The following is a 22054-nucleotide window of genomic DNA, read 5'->3' on the forward strand; positions in this document are numbered from 1 at the left end:
AATTAATTAATATTAATAACAATAACATGTAGTCACAGCCAGCAAATACGGGCATCAGCCACCTGCTGGGCACTGGGCCACACCCCCTCGCGTTTTCTCTGTTAGTCTTTCCAACGAGGCAGAGCCCAACATCAGCCACAGCTGCAGAAGACGGGCCAGAGACTCAGAAAAGTAAAGCGTCTTGCTCTCCGGAGCTCCTAGCCCGGGGCAGCCGTCTCTGTCCCCGTCCCCGGCTGCCCTGCAGGCCCACAGGGAGCCCCAAAATCTCCTGTGTCCACAGCTGCCCCACTGTGCAGAGGAAGCCTTGTTCGGAGCCCCTCACCTCGATATGATTTTATTCTCCTTTTCAATGAAGACGAAAACTACGACCACGAAGGCCAGGAAAAGCGCGTATCTGCTCCTCATCCTCAGGCTGTGCACAAAGTCCCGGCAGTCCTGGGCTACAGTGAGTCTTTTCTCCATGGGCCTGGGGCGGTAGGGCTTCCCGGCTGCGGTGGGCACTCAGCTCGGGAGCGTCAGGCCCCAGCCCGTCTTCTTCGGGTGGGGTCACCCTCGTCCTGTGGAGAGACTGACAGTCAGATGCCAGGTCTGCGGATGAGGCACAGAGGGCACCTGTCCACTCAGCTTCTAGGGTCCCAGCCCTACCTAGCATCAGGTCCCCAGGGCCACTCTCAAGGCAGACTATGCCCTGGGGACTTGAGGTGAGTATTTTCGGGGGAGGTGTGAGACAGAGTCTTGCTATGTAGTTCAGGCTGCCTCAGACTTGTGGTGATCCTCCTGCCTCAGCCTCTCAAGTGCTGGGATGACAGGCATGGGCCAGATAACTGACTTTCTTACTGTTTTTTACAGGAACACCAAAGCAAGTCTTTATCTGAGCTGGGGCACCCTGACTTTAAAGCAATGTGGCATGGCACGTCGGCAACAGCCTCGTATGTCTCATGTTCACCAGGTCTCTGAGGGCATCAAGAGGCCAAGAAGAGGGCGGAGATGCAGCTCAGTGGTTGAGTGCTTGCCCAGCGTGCATGAGGCCCTGGATTCCACAGCACCCTATGTGAGAACAAAAGGTGAGAGGGTGGCCCCTCCACCAGGGCTGGGTTTATGTAATGTACCCTGGGACGTTCGGACCAGGACAAGATAGCCTGGCGTGGCATTTCGAAGGCATCCCCTCGTTGCTAAGTGACACGTGACTCAGACAGGACGGAATGCCCCTAGCGGCAGAAATGTGTATAACAGCAAGAGACTAAAGGCAACTACATAAAAAACGGCGGGCATCCCTGCAAGGGTTTACTAGGTGGCCACAAATATGAGGTGGATGTATGAAAGTTCATGTGAATAACTCACAAAACAGAGGTTTTGAAAAGTACGGTGCAGACGCTGGGTGCTGATGAAGGAGCTGAAGGGAAAGGTGGCTCAAACTCTGCACGGTGACACTTCAGGCTGGAAAGCCCATTCTATCATGCTGGGTGTCCTGGGCCTCTTCGAGGTCCTCTCACCAGCAGCACAGCGCCATGCAACTGTGACAATCAGAACGTCTCAGGACACTGTCACATGTCGTCGGGTGCCAGGAGGTGCCAAAGCATCACAGGCTTCGGACCTCTGAGGCAGGTGAGCCCATTTGGCAAAAAAAAAAAAGAAGTGTGAGAAAATGCAGATGGGGGGGCCACGTGTAGTGACAAAGACCGGTAATCCCAGCACTCAGGAGGCTGAGGCAGGAGGATCATTGCCGAGTTCAAGGCCAGCCTGGGCTACAAAGTGAGTTCAAGTCCAGCCTGAACTGCATAGAGAGACCCTGTCTCAAAAAGACCCCCAAAAAAATGCAGATGGGGGATATAGACTGTACCCTTGTTACACCTTGGGGACTGCCAGAAAATATGCCCTGTGGGGAAAGGAGGTCCCCGGGTGGTGGGGAGGTGCAGAGAGCTGGAGGAGCTTCCAGAGTGTGAGTGGGCGGGGGACCCAGGAAGGACAGCGGAAGGGACCTCTTCCCTCTCCTGGGCCTTTTCCGGTACTCAAGCAGCCTCTGTCCTGGGCCCCAGCACGTAGCAGAGAACAACAGAGCAAGCAGGCATGGCTGGCGCCCCACGGGACCGCAGTGTGGATGCGATGGCTCCTGCAGTGAGACAGGTGGCTGGCGTTTCCTGAGCGGTGCCACACCAAGCCCCTCACTGAAGCCCTAGAGGTAGCAATGGGCCCATCTGACAGACAAGAAGACTGAGTTGAGAGCAGCTAAGGCACCCACCCAAGGTTCCTCCAGCAGCAAGCATCGGGCCCGCTGGAGCTCAAGTCACTCAAGCCTCTTGATGCCCAGGACCCCTGATAACACACAGGGAGGGGGCTCTCCAGCTGCTGGCTGTCTGGCTCCTTTTCCCAGACCAAGAGTGGCCCCTGCCCGTGTGGAATGCCCACGGGGCCCCGTTCCCTGTGCACCCCACTTAGCCCAAGGTGTGGCACAAGGCTGCCTGCCTCATTCAGAGGCTGAGACTTAGGACCACATCTGCGGGGTGCGAGGTGCTAACACCCTGACTTTCTGCCCTCCAGCTCTCGGGTGAGGGCTGCCAGCGCCTGACGATGTTGGGGAAACCAGAGGCGCTGGAGTCAGAAGCCCAGGATTCTAGCGCTTCCTGAGTCACTACCATGCTGTGCAACCCCCTCTGTAAGTGACTTAGCCTTTCTGGGCTTCAGTTTGTTCCCTGTAGCAGGAAAAGTGCCATCTCTACCACGTAAGCTTACTGCACGGAAAAGGAACACATGTGGTGCTGGACAGTGTTTGTTAAATACGCGAGAAGGCGGGTGGGGCAGGGGGCGTGGCCTAGCCGCCTTCTCCCTTCTTAGGTCCAACAACTTGGAGACTGAGGCGTGGGGTGGCCTTGATGACGCTTCTCCTCCCCCTCCCTTCCAGAGACGTTCTATTTCTGAGTTGCTGCCCCAGCCTCCGCACCCCCAGAACAATACAGAGCTCCTAGGATCCTTCCCTGCATTGCCCTAAAAGGAAGCACCGAGGCTGGAAAGCGGCTGGCTCGAAACAAGGTGGGCTCCTGGCTCCACCCCGGCCCTGGCAGGCTGCTCCTGGTTTGCTGCGGAGCCCAAGGGGCAGGACAGGGGGTCTGCGGATTCCAGGAGGAGCATGGGGGGTCCCCAGAGTCCGGAAGTGGGAGAAGGACATGGGTGCAGGAGCCCACAGGGTCATGAAGGAGGGGGACAGGGCCCAGGCCAGGTCACTTGGCTGAGGCCCCGAAGAACCTCCTCCACCAGAGGTGGTGCCAGGAGCCGGCTGGGGCTTCTGCGACCCTGGGGGACCGTGCGTCCAACTCCCCAGCCTCAGCGTACGGGCAACTCTGCCCGGCTCGCCTGCTGCCTTTGCCTCCTCCCGCTGCCGTCGTGCCACAGCCCAAGGGAAGGCCTGGGTGCCCGTGGAGGCCACACTCGGAGGATGCCAGACCAGTGGCAGCTGCCAGCCCAGCTCTGCCTGCTGGGGGCAAACAGCAGAGGCGGGCAGGGGAGCCCAAGGGCAGAGTTCTCTCATGGCGACCGCCAACTGGCGAGAGCGCACCGCCCCCGGCACGGCGGACGCAGGAGCCGCTCAAGGGACCGAAGAACCCAGGGAGCCGCACCCGCCCACCCACCAGGAGCCAACGCCGGGCTGGGACGCGTTGTCACGATAGCTATCGATCGAGAGCTCTCAAAGGGTCATCCTCCTCTGCGTCCCTCCACGCTGGCCTCCCCGTCTGGCCTGTGCCTCCCTGCCGCAATGGCCGCAGGTCCCACTGGCTGCGCACGGCCACTTCTTTGGGACCCTGCATGGGCTCAATGCCTCTCCCTAGGAACCCTCTCCCTAGGCGATGGCAGCGCCACCCGCTCACCTCTCCCGGTCCTTCGCAGCAGTTTCGTCTTTCCTGGACTCCCAGCCACCTCCTGCTCTGAACTTTCCCTGCCTGGGCACACAGCCCCCAGTGCTGATCTGACTGGGCCCTGGGCTGTGCTGCCTCCAGCCTGGGGCTCTAGGCTGCTCCTCAGCAAGGCTGGTCCCTGCCCTGAGGCTCTTCCAGCAGCTCCTAGGTCTCCTAACATTCAGGTCTCAGCTCCGGGTCCCCTTCTCTGAGTCCCTCCCGGCCACCAGCTTCACGGTGAGCTTCCCTCACCCCGTTCCCCTCCGCACCCTGCTTCATTTCCTCCCGGGATGGACAGGGCCTCTTTCATCCACAGGAATGTCCGCTCCACCTTTGTTCCCAGAGCCAGGAACTGTGCTCCACATAGAGCAGATACTCCATAATTATGTGTTTTTTTTGTCTTTTTGAGACAGGGTCCCACTATGCAGTTCAAGCTGGACTTGAGCTCACTTTGTAGCTCAGGCTGGTCTCGAACTCACAAAGATCCTCCCTCCTCAGCCTCCCAAGTGCTGGGATTACAGGTGTGCGCCACCACACCTGGCCATAATTACTTGTTGATGATTAAATGAATGAATGACTGAATGAACGAACGAATGCCCTTCCCAAAGCATTTTGCACAAAGCAAGATGCTTAGTCAGTCCAGATTGGTGGAAAATATGAGGAGGGCCAGGTGGGGTGGTGCAAGCCTGTAATCCCAGCACTTGGGAGGCCTGGGCTACATAATGGGACCCTGTCTCAAAAACACCCAACACCCTCCCCCCAAAAAACAAAGAGAGAGAGAGAAGACAAGAGGAAGACGAAACCACAGCTGCCCCGTGGGTGTGTGGACCATGTGCACACGCTAGGAGCTGGCGCTGTGCGTGCACACTATGGTGTGTGCCAGGGACCTGTGCCAGGGGCGCTGCGACGGACACCTGCAGCGCTGGGTGCGCTATGGGCAGACCTTTCCAGCGCCTCACAGCTGCGTGCCACTGCGCGGAAGGAAAGGGCCCCAGGAGAAAGGGAAGGAGGTGGAAGGAAAAGCGGGCTCCGGCCTGCAAGCTGCTGCAAGCGGGCACCCGCTTCCCCTCGGCTCTACCCTAGGGGTCCTTCTGCTCGGCCTCCTTCAGGACTTGGCACGGGGCCTCCTCAGTCGGCCATAGAGCAAGCTTTCCCCTCGCACGGCCCCACGTGGACGGCTGCCCAGCCCGGCCGCCCCTAGGGAAGGTGGGTGAGCAGCACAGCCAGGGAGGGGGCGGGGAGGGAGCCCTGATAAGAGGCCGGGCCTTGCCAGGTCTTGCATCAGGCTGCAAAGCTCCACTCCCCTCGCTCGCTTGCTGGGGCCAAGAGCGCAGGGGGGACAGGACTCAGCAGGCCCGGCTCAGAGCCTTTCCTGGCAGGCGGGAGGAGGGGCTGCACAGAGAGGGGCCCCGGCCAGGAAGAGCTGGCGGGAAGCAGCTCCGAGGCCAGACGCGCCCATGCTGGGGGGGGGCTCTGAGCCTTCTAGGGGCTCCAGGAAGCCACCCCACCATAGTGCCCAGAACCTGGACCGGGGCTCTGAGATGTCCCCGGGTCCCCAAGGAAGAGATGTGAGGCAGGCAGGGACACCCCAAGCTGCTGGCAGGGTAGGGTAGGGAGCAGGGGCACAGCTGGTGACCAGTCCGGGAGAGGAACCGGGGACATCCAGAGACGGCATGGAAGGGCCACACCCCCACCTCAAGCTTAGTTCCGACAGAATAAACGCCTAGCGGCTGCTGAAAAAAACAAATGAAGGAACAAGGATGGGAAGAAGGGAAGGCCTGGCTGCTGCCACAGTACCTTAGGATCTGACATTGGGGCGGGGAGCCAGCTGCCCCTCCCAAGAATGAACCCATCCTAGCCAAGGCTGATGGTGCACACCTGTCATCCCAGCACTCTGGGAGGCTGAGACAGAAGGATTGCAAGTTTGAGCTCAACCTGAGCAACTTAGCAATTTTTCAAAACTCTGCTTTAAAATAAAAAACTAAAAGGACCAGCAATGTAGCTCAGTGCAAAGACCCTGAGTTCAAAGGAAGCCACCACTCACTCCCTTATGTCCAGCCTCAGCCAGGCTGAGACAGTAGCAGCACCAAAAGCGGAGGTCTGTCACCTATATGTCAGCGGCTGTCTGTGGCCCTGTGGGACCAGGGGCCAGAAGCACAGGTAGACAGTGGGGCTGAGGGCCGGCCCTGGTAGGGAAGGGCTCCAGACATGGCCTTGTATGCCCGTGGGAGTGGGGCAGGATAGCAGGGAGAGAAGGAGAGGAGACAGGAGGCTGCCACTTTGGAAACACTGTAGCTCATCCTGAGTTACCCAAAGCTCCACATCCTCTTACTCCAGGGCTGTTTTCCTTCTAGACTGCTCACTCCTAAATTCCTAAACAGCTTAAAGATACCATATGTCCGGAAACTCCAAAAGTTACATCAAAGGCTTCCTTTTTTTTTTTCTTTTTTTGAGAGAGAGAGAGACTTTGACTATGTAGCCCAGGTTGGCCTTGAACTCACTGAGCTTCTCCCACCTTAGCCTCCCAAATGCTGGGATTACCACCACGCTGGGCAAAGACTTCCTTTTTCAAAAAACAAAGACAGCCAAGTGATGGTGCGCGTCTACAATCCCAGCACTTGGGAGGCTGAGGCAGGAGGATCATTGCAAGTTCAAGACCGGCCTGGGCTAGAAAGTGAGCTCAAGGCCAGCCTGAACTGCATAGCGAGAACCTGTCTCAAAAAGACCAAAAAAAAAAAAAAAAAGAAAAGTATGACTATGGTACCATAAAAAAAAGTATGGTACCAGGCCAGGCGTGGTGGAACATGCCTGTATTCCCAGCACTCAGGAGGCTGAGGCAGGAGGATTGTTTCGAGTTCAAGACCAGCCTGGGCTACAAAGTGAGCTCAAGGCCAGCCTGAACTGCATAGTGAGACCCTGTCTCAAAAAGGCAAAAAAACAAAAACAAAAACAAAAAAGTATAGTACCATATCACTAAACTTTAAGCACATATCAACAGTTCCCATTTTAGCCAAGTCAGCTTTTGCTTTAGCCCACTAGTGGGCAACCTGACCTTAAGGAAATAGACACTCAGTAAAGAAATAACAAGAATGAACATCCTAGATCTTCATCGTAAGGATGGCCCCGAGCACACAAACGCCCCAGCCTTAGACCAGGTACACCTCAACCTTCAAGCGCCCACATTGTTCCTCTGGGAGTGTGTTTCTCCAATGCACCTTAATGAATCTGCCTCTCACTGACAGGTCCTAAAATTATTTTCCAGGACAAGAGTCAAGAACCTGCCCAGACTGCCTGGACATCTGGACCCAGGGCCAGACTCACTGGGTTCAAATCCCAGCCCTGTCACTTCTGTATGTCCTCAAACCTGTTTCCTCCTCTGTAAAATGGAGATGCTACAGTGTTCACTCCACAGGGCTGCCGTAAGGTTAAATGAGCTAACTGATGTGTGATGCTGAGACTGCTCCAGAGCCTGGAAGAACCTGCCCAGAAAGCTGGGTAAGGTGGCGCTTGCCTGTAATCCCAGCACTTAGCAGGCTGAGGCAGGAGGATTGTTATGCGTTCTAGGCCAGCCTGGGGTGCAAAGGGAGACCCTGTCTCAAAAAAAAAAAAAACCCTCCAAAAAAAAAAACCTGAGTTGAGTCTCCATATTCCTTTTAGTGGGGCCACGTTGGACACCATTTGGTGGGGAGCATACTCCTTCTGTACCCACAGTGGATGTGGTCACTTTGCACAGGGGCTCAGAAAACAGGCCGGCCTCCCTGTCCACAGCGAGGGACGTTCAGTGCTTTCCACTCTCGGGTGAGGTCGGTGCTCAGGATATCCCCCACCACTCAGCTGGCCCAGGCAGGAGTCTGGACGCCAAGATTCACGGGAGGGTGTGCACCCAGCCCTGGAAACGCAGCGCACAAACAGCAAGTAGAATGCTCCCCCACCCCGAGGGCCGGGCTAATGCAGGACAGTGCTTTTTATTCTACACTCTTACATTTTTGAGTTTTTGACAACTACACTGTGCCTCTGTAATAACCTTAAAACCTAATCTGCTTAGGAAGTATTATGAAAAATGCATGGATGTAGGGAGAGCCTGTAGTCCCAGGTACTGGGGAGGCTGAGGCGGGAGGCTTGCTTGTGTAACGGGTTTCAATTTTGCAAGATGGAAGGAGCTCGGGAGATGGACAGTGGTGATGGCTGCGAAATTATGTGGATGAACTTAAAGCCGCTGAACTATGCACTTGAAATGGTAAACTTTACGTGCTTTCACCCAGTGCAATAAATAACAGCAGTGCCATGGGCAGGAGGCAAGGGGACAGAGGAGCCTGGAAGGCCCCTGGTTCTTGCCTTGGCAGCAGCTGTCCTCTGCTGCCCACATTTCCTGGCACAGTGCCTGGCTCATGTCAGGGCACAGTAAATATCTGTGAGGCGGATGAATGGACTTACACTGTCCTGGAGGGGCAGCTGTTACCTCTCACAAGTTGGTCTTCTGTCCCCAGGGAGAACAGAGTACTGACCGCTTGGTTAATGCAGGCAGAGAGCTAAGGCACCCTCCCACTGCAGCAAAACACTGGGACACACTAATAGGTACCATTGCAGTCCAGTTCCTTAAAAAAGATGTGCAGCCAGGTGTGGTGGCGCACACCTGTAATCCCAGCACTTGCGAGGCTGAGGCAGGAGGATCATGGTGAGTTCGAGGCCAGCCTGGGTTACAAAAGGAGCTCAAGGCCAGCCTGAACTGCATAGCGAGACCTTGTCTCAAAAAGACAGAAACAAACACAAAAGATGTGTGCACATGCACGCACACATGCATATGCAGTCAGGCGTGTTGGTGCATACCTGTAATCCCAGCACTCGGAGGCTGAGACAGGCTGAGACAGGAGGATTGCCACGAGTTCCAGGGCACCCTCAACTGCATAGCAAGTTCAAGGCCAGCCTGGACTATACAGTGAGACCCTGTCTCAAAACAAACAAAAAACAACACACATGCGCACACATCAACCCACAGAGAGAGACTGTCCGCAGCGACGACGTTAACAGAGCTTCTCTCCTGAGTTAGGGGAGCTTTGGGCGTTCTTGCTTTCACCTAGGGTCTTTGAGGCCCTGTGAACCTGAAGCTCTCCGAGTGCAGTTTCCCATCTCTGAGATTTGCACTCTGCCGGTGCCTTCTGAACACAGCAGGCCTGAGGAGTTCAGGGAAGCTACGCCCGGGAGGTGCCTCACCCGAGCCTAAGGAGTGCAAAGAGGTGCGGGCGTTTGCTGCGGCCCTGATTCGGTGGCCTGCACAGTGGTGGTAAGTACCGGGATGAGGGGTCCGAGTGCCCCCTAAGACACCAGGACAAAGAAGATGGTGTGGCCCGACCTGACCACCAGCTGTGCCTCAGGCAGAGCCACCACACGGCCAGACTCCAGGCGGAGTTCGGCCCTGAGCATCTCATCCTGCCCCTCACCTTGCCTGGTGACAAACTCGTGTCCCTGTCCCAGAACCGCAGCCCTGGACCCGGGCGCAGCTGGCGTCCCAGAAATTCCACAGCCAGCCTTCTCCCCCCAGTGGCTCACAAGGCAGCCTGGCTTTCCACTTTCGGTTGACCAGGTTGAACACCCTTTCTTGGGAGGGCCTGGGTCACCTCCATTTTGGAATGTTTGCGTGTACCTAATGAGGTGTCTTGGGGGTGGCACTCAAGTCTAAACATACAATGCATTTCTCTCCCACACACACCATGTGTATGTAGGCTAAAGGTGATTGTATGCACTTTTAAAATAATTTTGTGCATGAAACAGAGTTTCACCTTGTAGAATTTTCCATGTGTGGTGTCACGTTGGCATCGACGGCGTCACATTTGGGAGTGTTTCAGATTTTGGACTTTCACCTTAGGTTGTTCAACCTCCATTTTCCCTCCCCAGTGCACATCTGAGTTTCTTTCTCAGAGGTTCAGATGAAATCTGTCCTGCACCCTTCCTCATTAATCGAAAGAAAACATGGCTTTTGCCCTAACGATGCACAATGTCAGGACTGAGAAAGCCTTGGAAGTTTTTAAATCCATCCTTCCTACTTTTCATTATAGCAAAGTAGGCTCCAAGAGGTGCTTGACCCAAGTTTAAACTGGGTGGTGACAAAACCCAAACTATAATCTGGGTTTCCTGCCTCCCAGATTAGCGATGCCCTTGACCAACCTTATCCTCCTGCTGACCGTGGTTCAGCCCACTCAGGGCCCTTTCTTCAGCACAGGGACAGCAGATACAAGGCACACATGTTCCTACTCAGCATCCGGTACCCGCGGCAGACATCACTAATCAATCACCAACTTCTTTCCAGCTGAGGCTGAGTGAACTTTATACACTTTCTCAATAATCCACTAGAATTGGCATAGGAGAAGAAAGCTATTTTCCCTTCCAACTGCAAAGGGTGTTCTTTGGCTATCAAACGAATTCCTCACCATGCCTCATTTCAGCGTTCTACTATGTGACATACCTCGACACCAGCTCAAATTCCTTCTCTCCACTCCCTTCCTTACATAAACCTTCCTTTCAAGTACAGAGGCCTTGTATCTCCAGCTTTCAAGCCTCTGGTCCATAAAGTTCTTTACTAAACAAACACTATAGATCACATAAATTGTGAGGTTAAAAATAATTAAGATATCTGGCTGGGCATGGTGGTGTACGCCTGTTATCCCAGCACTCGGGAGGTTGAGGTGGGAGGATCACTGTGAGTTCGAGGCCAGCCTGGGCTACAAAGTGAGCTGAAGGCCAGCCTGAACTGCATAGTGAGACCCTGTCTCAAACAGACCAAAAAAAAGACCAAAAAAAAAAAAAATCAAAGTGTGCACAAATTTTACTTGTTGAAAAGAACAGCAAAGTTCTTATCTCTTATCCCGCTCTGCCCTGGGCTTAGCTCATGATTTCACAATTGAGAAGAGGAGCTGAGGTTACAGCAAACTGGGAAACTGCAGAGAGACTGTTGCCAGTCCATTCTACAGCACAGCTGGCAAAGATCTTGACACGGCTAATTTTATATTATTACCCACAGGCCTTGATGTGTTTTGATGAGTATCAGCCAAAAGAAAAAAGTCTGAAGGGTTCCCACAAAGATGTTTGGTTTGGGGAAAGTTTGGGCAAGGCCACTAAGGTGTGCCTTGAGCGTGAGCATGAACTGCCGTGAGCCTTGAGGGGCAGGAAGAGGTGGAGACCACAGAAGCGAGGTGTACACACTGGAACCACGCAGTGGTTCTTTTCTTGTACTCAGTTGGTGAAGAACAAAGCAGGGGGATTACGCTATGCGGTGAAGCTCTGGGGAACTCGCTGGTAGCTGTGGTGCCCATCAAGTGCCCTGTGTCCTTCCACACTGCCGGCCCCTGCTGCAGTTAAACTGAGGCCCTGTGACTGGTTCTGGGCAGCGGGATGGGGGTGAGAGTGACAAGAGCCCCTCAAGGCCTGGTCCCCACAGTGACTCCACTCACTCCTCAGAGGCTGTCGTCCCCACCTCGCCGCGTGTTCCAGCTGGCCCGATTGAAGATGGAAAGAGCAGGACCCCTGGGTGCTGCTCGGACAGTCACTCAATCTGCTCAGATGTGCCGCAAGGGCAAAACAAGCCGTTGCTGGGCTCAGCCACTGAGATGCGGGTTCTAATAGTTCCTGCAGAAGAGCCTGTCCTGTCCTGGCTAATCAGATTCTCCCATCATGCTCTTGGAGTTCTTTTTGAAGGAAAGTTTGCTGAAACATCAGAGTTTAAGATATGCATACTCTGCCAGAGTCCAAATACGTCCCCCCAAAATTCTTAAGTTGAAATCTAACTCCCAATGTACTACTACGGAATCTGCTACCAACTTGAACTTTGGACTGTAAAATTGTCATAGTAAGTTTCTGTTATTTATAAATTTCCCAGTCTGAGCCGGGCATGGGGGTGCACACCTGTAATCCCAGCACTTGGGAGGCTGAGGCAGGAGGATCACTGGGAGTTTGAGACCAGCCCGGGATACAAAGTGAGCTCAAGGCCAGTTTGAACTCCATAGCGAGACCCTGTCCCAAAAAGACCAAAAAAAAAAAAAAAAATTTCCCAGTCTATGGTACTTTGATATAGCAGCCCCACAGATGAAAATACGCTTTGCCCCAGCAAGTCTAACTCTAGGAATTAATACTGCAGGCCTGTTTGCACAGGTTACAATAGGAACACACACAAAGTAAGCTATAACCACAAAGGCTGACCATGACCTTGATGCATGTTAACTGGGGAAAACAGACTGTTAGATAAATTGATACATGTAGGTACATTTATCAGTGAGTTTTCTAATGATTAAGAAGCCAAAAAAAAAAAAAAAAGATAAAAAATAAAAAGAGGCAGGTCTGTACAGGCTGATATGAAAGGTTAATCAAGATCAGAGTGATAAAACCAAGGGACAAAGGCATCTGTGGTGTACCACCAAATGCACGAAAAAGGGTGCAGACACAAATGTTGCCACATGTGTGGGATATCTCTAGAGACAGAAACAAACTGGCAAGAGTCGGTGAGGGAGCTGGGCGTGGTGGCGCACGCCTGTAATCCCAGCACTTGGCCAGCTGAGGCAGGAGGATCATTGCAAGTTCAAAACCAGCCTGAGCTACAAAGTGAGCTCAAGGCCAGCCTGAGCTGCATAGTGAGACCTTGTCTCAAAAAGACAAAAAAACAAACAAAAAAGTCATTGAGGGAACTGGGGGGTGGGGTGAGAATTGGGACCTATTTTAACTTATGCCTTGATTTTGTTTTTTTGTTGTTGTTTTGTTTGTTTTTTGATTTGTTTTGTTTTTGAGACAGGGTCTTTCTATGTAGCTCATAGGTGAGCCTCCTCAGCCTACTGAGTGCTGGGTTGCCACTACGACCAACCCTATTGTTTGAATTGTTATCATGTTTATTACCTTTTAGATGGTGACTGTACCAGGTTTCTGGCACCTTGAACTACAGGATGCTGTTAACCTGAAGACAGTAAATGGTTTTCACTCCCTGAGCAAAAAACAACAGGTTGGGGCTGGGCATGGTGGCGCACGCCTGTAATCCCAGCACTCAGGAGGCTGAGGCAGAAGGATTGTTGCAAGTTCAAGGTCAGCCTGGGCTACAAAGTGAGCTCAAGGCCAGCCTGAACTGCATAGCGAGTTCAGTCTCAAAAAGACAAAAAAAAAAAACCCCAAAAAACAAAAAAACAGGTTGGTGTTGGCAGCCTGCCACACTATGATGAGAATAATCCTGAGGTCAAGCTTATTTTCCGTCAAGGAATACAGTGGTTGACTAGTGATGTCTGTCATGTGTGCAGGAAAGAGGAGGAGGTGCCATATGTGTCACAAATTTGCTACTACTGGTGCTTTAGGAGGAACATGCTAAGGGATCTTCTGAGCCCTAGAGCGCTCCTCCGCACCCGCATTCCTGGAGTGTCTTATTGTTTCTGTTTTGGTCTTGCTCATTAGTACAAAATTCTGTACTGATCTGTGAGCTCCTGTAAGCTTTATTAATTAACAACAACCCTTCAACCAGAAATGTGTGCTTGCAATAAACATGCCGTGGATGTAACCTATTTGAACACACTTGAGAGAGGCACACACAAGCCGGGGCTAAAGGGGGACCTCAGCCGTCACTGTGGGTACACAGCCCCGTAACAGGATTTCTGAGGTAACTGGTACAGAACTCTCAGCGCCTAGGCCCAGGATCCCCAATTCCTGCTCTACCCAAATTACTGATGTTCTTAAGGAAACAGCCTTTCTGCTCCCTGACAGTGTTCAAGTAAGGGTCAGAGAGGAGCACTGCTTTTGCTCCATCTTCTTCCCACTCTGCTTCTGAGTGTCTCCTGTCTCAGGAAACAATCCAGGCCCTTTAGGGAAGTCTGCCAGCCCACAGCGGCCGAAAGCCCATTTCATGGCCCCGTGGATGGCAGGCAGGGGTTCACTCCAATGACACAAAGAGGAACCAGAGCCCAGCACTTCCTGTTCCCATCACTGAGCCTGTCCCCCACCCGGCCCAGATCTGTGGGGCACAGGGGTCTCCCCCACATGCATCTGCTGCTGCTGTCGGAGCCGACCCAGGACCACAAGAGTCACCTGTAGCCCGCCCTGGGACAGGAGAGATGAGGCCTGAGGCGGAGGCAGAGGTCTGGGAGTCAGCTGTCTCACCGCTTGAGCTCTGCACAGAGGGAGCTGCTATTTGGGAACACCCAACCTCACTACCCCAGGGCATGCTGGAGACGACAGGAGTTGCTGCCTATGCATACACTAGCGCCTCAGCAAGGCTGCAGGCTGGGGAGACGCCAGGCCTCCCGCGGACTGGGCCTGGGCACCAGAAAAATGAGTCCACGTTCCCTGTTTCACCCGGATGCACATATTGGGGAGCTCCCGGGACCATGTGGGAATCCACTTGAAACCAGCTCTCGGCTGCGTGTGGCAGTACATGCCTGTCATCCTACCACTCTGGGAGGCTGAGGCAGGAGGATCAAACATTTCAGCCCAGCCTGGATAATTTAGCAATTTAGCAAGACCCTGTCTCAAAAAAACCCCAAAAACAACCAGGCATGGTGCATGCCTGTGATCCCAGCACTCATAAGGCTGAGGCAGGAGGATTCTTGTGAGTTCGAGACCAGCCTGGGTTACAAACTGAGCCCAAGGCCAGCCTGAACTGCAGATCAAGACCCTGTCTCAAACAAAAGAAAAAAAAAAGGCTGGTGATATAGCTCAGGGGCATAAGTGTCTGCCTGGCAAGCACAAGGTCCTGAGTTTGATTCCTGGTACCCCCAAAAAAATAAAATTAAAAAGAAAAAATTAGAAAGGGTTGAGGATGTAGTTCAGTGAGAAGGCCCTAGGATCGATCACCGGTACCAATGAATCAATCAATCAAAATAAAATCAGTACTCCTATAGCATAGACTTCTATTCCACACTGAAAAAGACATCTTGGCACGCACAACTATTGATACCTACAACGCAACGTGGGTGAACCCGGAGGGAGTTACACAGAGGGGGAACGCCAACTGCGAAAGGTTACATTCTGCGTGATTCCACGTACAGCCGTTCTTCAAATGGCAGATGTGCAGCAAAGGAGAACAGCTCCACACTGTCAAGGGCTGAAGCTGGAGCACAGCCAGCGTGCTACTAAAGGGCAAGGCCACAGGTCCTCGTGGCCAGGAAGCCGCTTGCACTGCATCCTGGCTACAACTGGAGTTCTGCAAGATGTCACCACGGGGGAAAGTGGGTAAGGGGTTCATGTATTTCTTTTCCTTTTTTTTTCTCCACTGCTGGGGATTGAACCCAGGGCTTCATGCATGCCAGGCAAGTGCTCTACCACTGAGCTACACTCCCAGCCTCATGCATCATCATTGTTGTTATTATTATTCTGCAGTACTAGGGATTGAATCCAGTGCCTTTACATTAAGCTACATTCCCAGACTTTTAAAATTTTTTTGTTTTAGCCAGGCATGGTGGCACATGTCTGTAATCCCAGCACTCAGGAGGCTGAGGTAGTAGGCTCACTGGGAGTTCAAGGCCAGCCTGGGCTACAAAGTGAGCTCAAGTCCAGCCTGAACTGGACCAAAAAATAAAAACTAAAATTAAAATAAAATTTTTTATTTTATTTTTGAGACAGGGTCTTGCTAAGTTGCCCAGGCTGGGCTTGGACTTATGATCCTCCTGCCTCAGCTTCCCAGAGTGCTGGAACTATAGATGTGCCGCACCATACCTGGTAGACGCTTGTTATTTCTTTCTTTGTTGCTGTCATTGTTTGTTTTTTGAGACAGGGTCTCACTATACAGTTCAGCTTGGCCTTGAGCTCACTATGTAGCCCAGGCTGGCCTCAAACTCTCAGTGACCCTCCTGTCTAGCCTCCTGAGTGCTGGCATTACAGGCACATGACATCATACCCAGCTCCTGTTTATTATTTCTTTTCTTTCTTTCTTTCTTTCTTTCTTTCTTTCTTTCTTTCTTTCTTTCTTTCTTTTTTTTTAATCTTTTTGAGACAGGGTCTCACTATGCAGTTCAGACTGGCCTTGAGCTCACTTTGTAGCCCAGGCTGGTCTCAAACTTGCAATGATCTTCCTGCCTCAGCCTCTGAGTACTGGGCTTACAGGTGAGTGTGCACGTACTATTAGCTCAGATTTTTTTTGTTTTTGTTTTTTGAAACAGGGTCTTGCTGTATAGTTCAGGCTGCCCCTGAACTAACTACATAGCCCAATCTGGCCTTGAACTTGCGGCAATCCTGTTGCTGCAGCCTTCTGAGTGCTGGGATTACAGGTGTGCACCACCATGTCCGGCTAGCTCAGAATTTTGAAACAGTGATTAAGGGGTTGGGGGTGCTTGTCTAGCACGCATGAGGCCCTGGACTCGATCCCTGGTGGGGGTGCTAATTAAAGGGGAGAAAAAAAAATGACTAAAAACGGCTGGGGATGTAGTTCAGTGAGAAGGCCCTAGGATCAATCACCAGCACCAATGAATCAATCAATGAATCAATCAATGACAGTAGGCAGGGTTTAAAAGATATTTGCAAAATAGCAAAGTGGACTTGGACACAGGGTAATGAGATGGAGCAGAAATGGCCTTCCCGGGCCATTCTGAAGAATGAACTTCATTCTTCATTCCAGAAGAACGAACTAACTGAGTTAGGCGTTTTGTAGACCAGAGGCTGCCACCCGCCTGGGCTCTGTGGGGCTTCTTGAGGAGAAACTTAGTTGAGGAAAGAGGAAATTCGGGAGGAGGCACCATCCTCAGGTAGGGGAAAGAGGGGCTTCCATTCCTCCCAAGCCAAGCAGCCAATACTTCCATCAGGGACAGCCTAGCCCACCTTGTCTTCCCAGCTGGGCTCTGCTCCTTCCCTACAGATGCCTCCACCAGCAGCAGCAGATCCACAGACAGAACAGGACAGACCGGGACTGGAACCCAGGGCGCTCCCAGGTCCTGCAGGCTGCCTGCTTCCCCTAGTCCCAGCCTGGCCACCTGCACCTGGCTCACGATGCACTCTTCAGACACCTCTGTTCTGTACCGAATGTCCTCCCTCCCCCTTACAAGTACTCTCACCCAGGTACCCCAGCACGGTCTCCTCTCTGAAAATCCTGAACTTAACTGCATTTGCAAAGTCCTTCTATCACATAAGGGGAGGCATGCATTTAGTTATGGGGAGTCAATATGCACCTCTTCCGCCTCCCATAAACACTGCCTCCTTGAATGGGGCACTGTAAGTTAAAAGCTTAGCGCAGTGTCTGATAGGAGGCCAGGATGACATACACCTATAATCCCAGCACTCGCAGAGGCTGAGGCAGGAAGATTGCTGTGAGTTTGAGGCCAGCCTGGGCTATATAGTGAGATGAAAGGCATCCTGGAATACATAGCAAAACCTTGTCTGAGAGAGAGAGACAGGGAGGGAGGCAGGGAGGAAGGAAGGAAGGAAGGAAGGAAGGAAGGAAGGAAGGAAGGAAGGAAGGGAAGGGGGAGGAAGGAAGGAAGGAAGGAAGGGAAGGGGGAGGAAGGAAGGAAGGAAGGAAGGGAAGGGGGAGGAAGGAAGGAAGGAAGGAAGGGAAGGGGGAGGAAAGAGAGGGAGGAGGGAGGGAGACGGCCATGAGAATTACCTTGACGATTTTTAAAAGCGTATCAGTGACCAGAGTCACCTCGGATTCTGAGGAAGAGGGTTCTGTGTACGGGAAATTCTGTAAGTCCCTGGTGACCTCCAGCAGGCGGGCTGGGGTGACTGTAAAAGCGCCGAGTTCACGTTAGCAGTTATTAATTACTCCCCACAGTCGCTAGGACCAAAGCTCCGTGCCCAGGAGCTGTTCAATACGTGCCTGTCGCACCGACAGAACTGAATCACTCCTGGGGCCCATGGGGCGGGATGGGGTGCAGGGGCGGGGACGGGCCTCTCACGGCTACACCAGAGTCCGGAGAATGAGGTTCTGTGGGCAGACAGGCTGGGCGTCCCAGTCAACCTCACACCCAGAAACGGCTGCCTGGGGGGCTGGAGCCCTTCCCCGTCCCCAGAGTCCGGTCGAGGGGGCCAGGCCAGGCAGAGCCCTGTCATCAACGGGCCATTGTTACCGGAACAGAGGGGCTCTGTGCCCACTTCGCGCTCTCCTCCCTCGCAGAGCTGCTCCCAGCTGGCCCGGCTGCTGGGGGGAGCAGGGAGGGGCCGGGCCGGGCCGAGGATGGGGTGGGGGCTGGGTCCTTGGCTGAGCAGCGAGGCAGTGTGGACAGCCCACTTCTGCGGCTGGGTTCCGGCCAGAGCTGGGAAGCCGGGGAAACCCAGTGACCCCAGCAGACCCCACCCCAGCAAGCCGGCGGGGACGGAGTCCGCCACGGGGCAGTCGTGCGTGACCTACCTGCTTCCCCTAAAAAACAACAAGGTGAAATCCGAAGGGTCAGTGCAGCTTTCCTGCCTTTAGAACAGTGCTGTAGAGGCTGGGAGCGCTTTATGCTCTGTGGGCTTGGGTCTGGGCTTGGGAGGGCGGTCACTCTCCCGGGGCCGGGCATCAGCCTCTCTCTCCTGCCCCGCAGGCCTTTTCTGCATTCAGCGCTTGACACGAGCAGTGTGAGCTGGACTTCAGGAGCCTAGTGTCAAAGATGTCACGGAGGGAAGGTGGCTGGCGCCTTGGAAACCGAGTGCCACCTCCTCATCGAGTCTCATCTGTTCAAGGAGAGCCACGCCCCACCCAGTGCCCAGCAGGGCCTTTGCATGGGACACACAGCCTGAAGAAGGTGCCGGGACGGCCTATCCCAAAGTGGGGTCCCCAGGCCAACAGCACAAGTGACACCTGGCAACTTGGTGGAAATGCAAATCCTGGGGCTGCCCCGTCACCGAGTCACAGGAGGGCTGCAGAGGGGAAGCGGTTTCCAAGGCTCTGCAGGTGGGCCTGCCGCCCACCAGCCAGGGCGGACCAGGGTGCTGGGAGAGGCTTCCCAGCCTGAAGGCTGTGCCACCACTTGGTAGGTCAGGCAAGCTTCTCCTTTTCCTTTTCCTTCTTTTTTTAGAAATAGAACAGTACTGTGTAGAATAGAAAATGCCAGTGCCTCATGTGTAATAAGGATAAATACGGGTTTCACACAACTTTTGTTCTGTGTCTGAGGTTTTGGGCCAGAAGTTTGAAAACCACTCTTTCAGAGCTGAATGTACTCATTGAGGCTGGTTCCCCTTTGGTCACTGGGCTGAATGAGGTTTTAAAGATCATGATGTGACACTCACTCACCCACCCCTTTTACAATGCAGCCAGGCAGTCAGGGGACAGATGGGAAAGGCTGCTTTCAGGACAGATGGCTTCTTTACAGTCTGGGCCTAACGTTAAACCAAACAGTGTGTTTCCCCCATGTGCCTACAACTTTCTGTCCTACACACACACACACACACACACACACACACACACAAAGTGTATGCGCCTGGGAAGGGGTCTAGAGTCAAATGGACCACACAGCCAGCCGGTGACATCTGGGAGGTGGGGCTGGGGTGACATGTAGCATTCTCCCCCTTATCCATTGTACTCAATTCTGCATACTCAGCATCTATCGTGATTAAAACAACAAAGTCACTGCTTTAGAAAAGTTCAAAGCTCACAGCACATCCCTGTGTGGAGTTCCAGGCAGACGGCAGTGCCCGGAGGGAGGGGGCTGCCGCCCAAATTCCATCCAGCCCTTAAGGCTGAGCCCAAACCCCACGTGTCCCCAGAGCTGTCCCGGATCCTGTCCCATCCACGATCCATGCCCCAGCACGAGTCCCTGCCCCCACATCTGTCCCTGCACTTCCTTAGAAAGCCCTTTTGTGTCCTGCTATTATGCCAGCTCGGTGGGGAGGCTGGATCCTTCCCACCACCCTCCCCTTCATTATCCCCATGAGAAATGCAGGGAGGCTCTGAGGCAGGTTCAGGGAAGCTAAGTGTCCTGCACAAGGTCACCCAGCTGGAAGCGTGAGGCTGGATGGTGAAGGACAGGGTTCCCCACCCGCACCCCCAGCACCTTCCTTCCCGGCCACCATTCATCTCTGCCTGGCACCGCTGTGATCACGTTTCACCTCGTGAGAGCACTGAATAGACACGTAAGGAGAGGAGGAAGGATGACAGGAGGCAGGAAGGAAAAGAATAGAGGGCATGTAAAGGCGTGATGGAAAAATACAGTTGTTTAAATTTTAAAACATATTACAGTGAAAGACATATTGCCATTACCCCCCCCCCAAACACCCACCACCACCCCCTCACTTAAACACACTTATCCCATTGTTCTTGCCACCTTCTGAAGCAGCTCTGGAAGTCCTCTGTCGTGAGTCTTTAGTTGCACTGTTGTGGCTGCCTGGATGTCCTCCATCAACTTAAATCATTTACCTTCCATGGTCATTTTAATTTTGGGGAAGAGTCAGAAGTCACATGGTCCCAGACCCGGGGAATAAGGCGGACAAGGACACACTATCATGTTTTATGAGCTGCCCCATTGGATGGCGCTTAGCAGCAGCATTCACCGTATTTTTTAACACATCTCGTAAAGATTCTCAGGAAAATAGACTTCCAGCACTGCTTCAGAAAGTGGCAAGAACAATGGGATAAGTGTGGCAAGGGTGAGTACCCTGAGGGGAATTCATGGCAATGTCTTTTATTATAACAACTTTTAAAATTTAAGCATTCATCCTATTTTGCCATCACTCCTTGTATGTTTTCGGGTCCAAGGAGCTTCCCTTTGACACTGAGTGCTACTAGGAAGCAACCGGGGTACAGCCATCACCCGGCTGTGCCGAAAGGGGCGCCTGAGGCCATCTCCAAAGACTCCCCAGAGAAGGGGCACGATAGCTGTCCTCTGGTGTGACAGGACCGGCCTGCGCGCATCACAGGCCGCCCCGTTACAGCACTCCTGCACTGGACCCACCCCAGCTGTGTGTGAGCCGGAATTGCCCCATGGCAGTCAGGGGGTCGAAGGCATGGCCACCCTCTGGTTAGATAAGCCTGGGGAAGGAGAGGCCATCACCGAGCCCGGGGCACCCTGCTGGGAAGCCTGGGCGCGGTGTTGGGTCGGGAGCCTGCGGCGTGTGGAGGTTCCCTGCCCGGCTGAGCCTCCTTCTGTGTGTGCCTTGGCTGCGCTCCTCCCTCGCCCGTGGTGGCAGCAGTGCTATCTCAAGCGGTCACCAGGAAGCCGCAACGGGACTGCTCCTGTAAACTGCATCCGCCTGGCCCAGAGCAAAGTAATTGAGGAGCAGGCAGGGTCATCATTATCCACAGACCTCCTTCTCCCCAAGTGGCTCACAGCCAGTGCGTGGGGGGCCGTTTTTATAAGCCAGGCCCCAAGGACTCTGAAAGAGCAGTCTGGCCAAAAGGCGGCCTGGAAGGGCTGGATCACTTGCCAGCAGGCTTGGAGCCCCAGGGGTGGCCCTTGCCCTGCAGGACAATAGGGGTCGGGATATGGCTCAGTAGTAGACTCCTTGCCTTGCATGCACAAAGCCCCAGCACCATGGAAAAAAAAAAAGAATTTAATATTTGCTGGGCACACGCCTATAATCTCAGCGTTTGAGAGGCTGAGGCAGGAGGATTGCTGCAAATTCTAAACCAGCCTGGGCGTGGTGGTGCATGCCTGTGAATCTCAGCACTTGGTAGGCTGAGGCAGGAGAACTGCCTGCAGTTTGAGACCAGCCTGGGCTACACAGTGAGTTCAAGGCCAGTCTGAACTACATGGCCAAGACACTGTCTCATAAAAACAAAAATAAAGAAACATATAAAGTGAGTAAAAAACAACAACAAAAGTGAGTTCAAGTCCAGCCTGCACTGCAGTTTTTTTGTTGTTGTTGTTTGTTTTGTCTTTTTGAGACAGTCTCACTATGCAGTTCAGGCTGGCCTTGAGCTCACTTTGTAGCCCAGGCTGGCCTCGAACTCACAATGATCCTCCTGCCTCAGCCTCCCGATGCTGGGATTACAGGCGTGCACTACCATGCCCAGCTGCAGGACTACGTAGTAAAACCCTGTCTCAAAAAAAAAAAAAAAAAAAAAAGAGGGATGAAAGGAGATGCACAGACAGGCTGGGCCTGGCTCTGAGAGCAGCAGGAGGCAGAGGTGGACAGGATGAGGGATGTGGGGCCTCCCCTGGCTTGCGTGAGTGAAGCCAATGGTGACTTCAGGCGTTGGGTCTAATCACAGGCAATTACATAATAACAGTCCTTGGGCAGAGCTGGACACTACAGGGGCCCCTGATGCCATTTCCAGGCCAAATTCTTTTTTCTTTTCGTTT

At 53.4% G+C, this 22054-nt stretch overlaps 1 protein-coding gene across 1 annotated transcript in view; it reads right to left on the reverse strand.

Annotated features, from left to right (window-relative positions):
• The window catches only part of Chst3 (carbohydrate (chondroitin 6) sulfotransferase 3), a gene marked incomplete in the record, with an annotated part of 42103 nt that overhangs the window by 5688 nt on the left and 14361 nt on the right, over window positions 1-22054 (reverse strand). Inside the window, 1 exon segment of the mRNA XM_005390020.2 lies at window positions 323-557. Coding sequence (XP_005390077.1) covers window positions 323-462 — 140 coding nt within the window.

This window comes from Chinchilla lanigera, unplaced genomic scaffold (genome assembly GCF_000276665.1).
Source record: "Chinchilla lanigera isolate Chin_1 unplaced genomic scaffold, ChiLan1.0 scaffold00036, whole genome shotgun sequence".
NCBI classification, from domain to species: domain Eukaryota; kingdom Metazoa; phylum Chordata; class Mammalia; order Rodentia; family Chinchillidae; genus Chinchilla; species Chinchilla lanigera.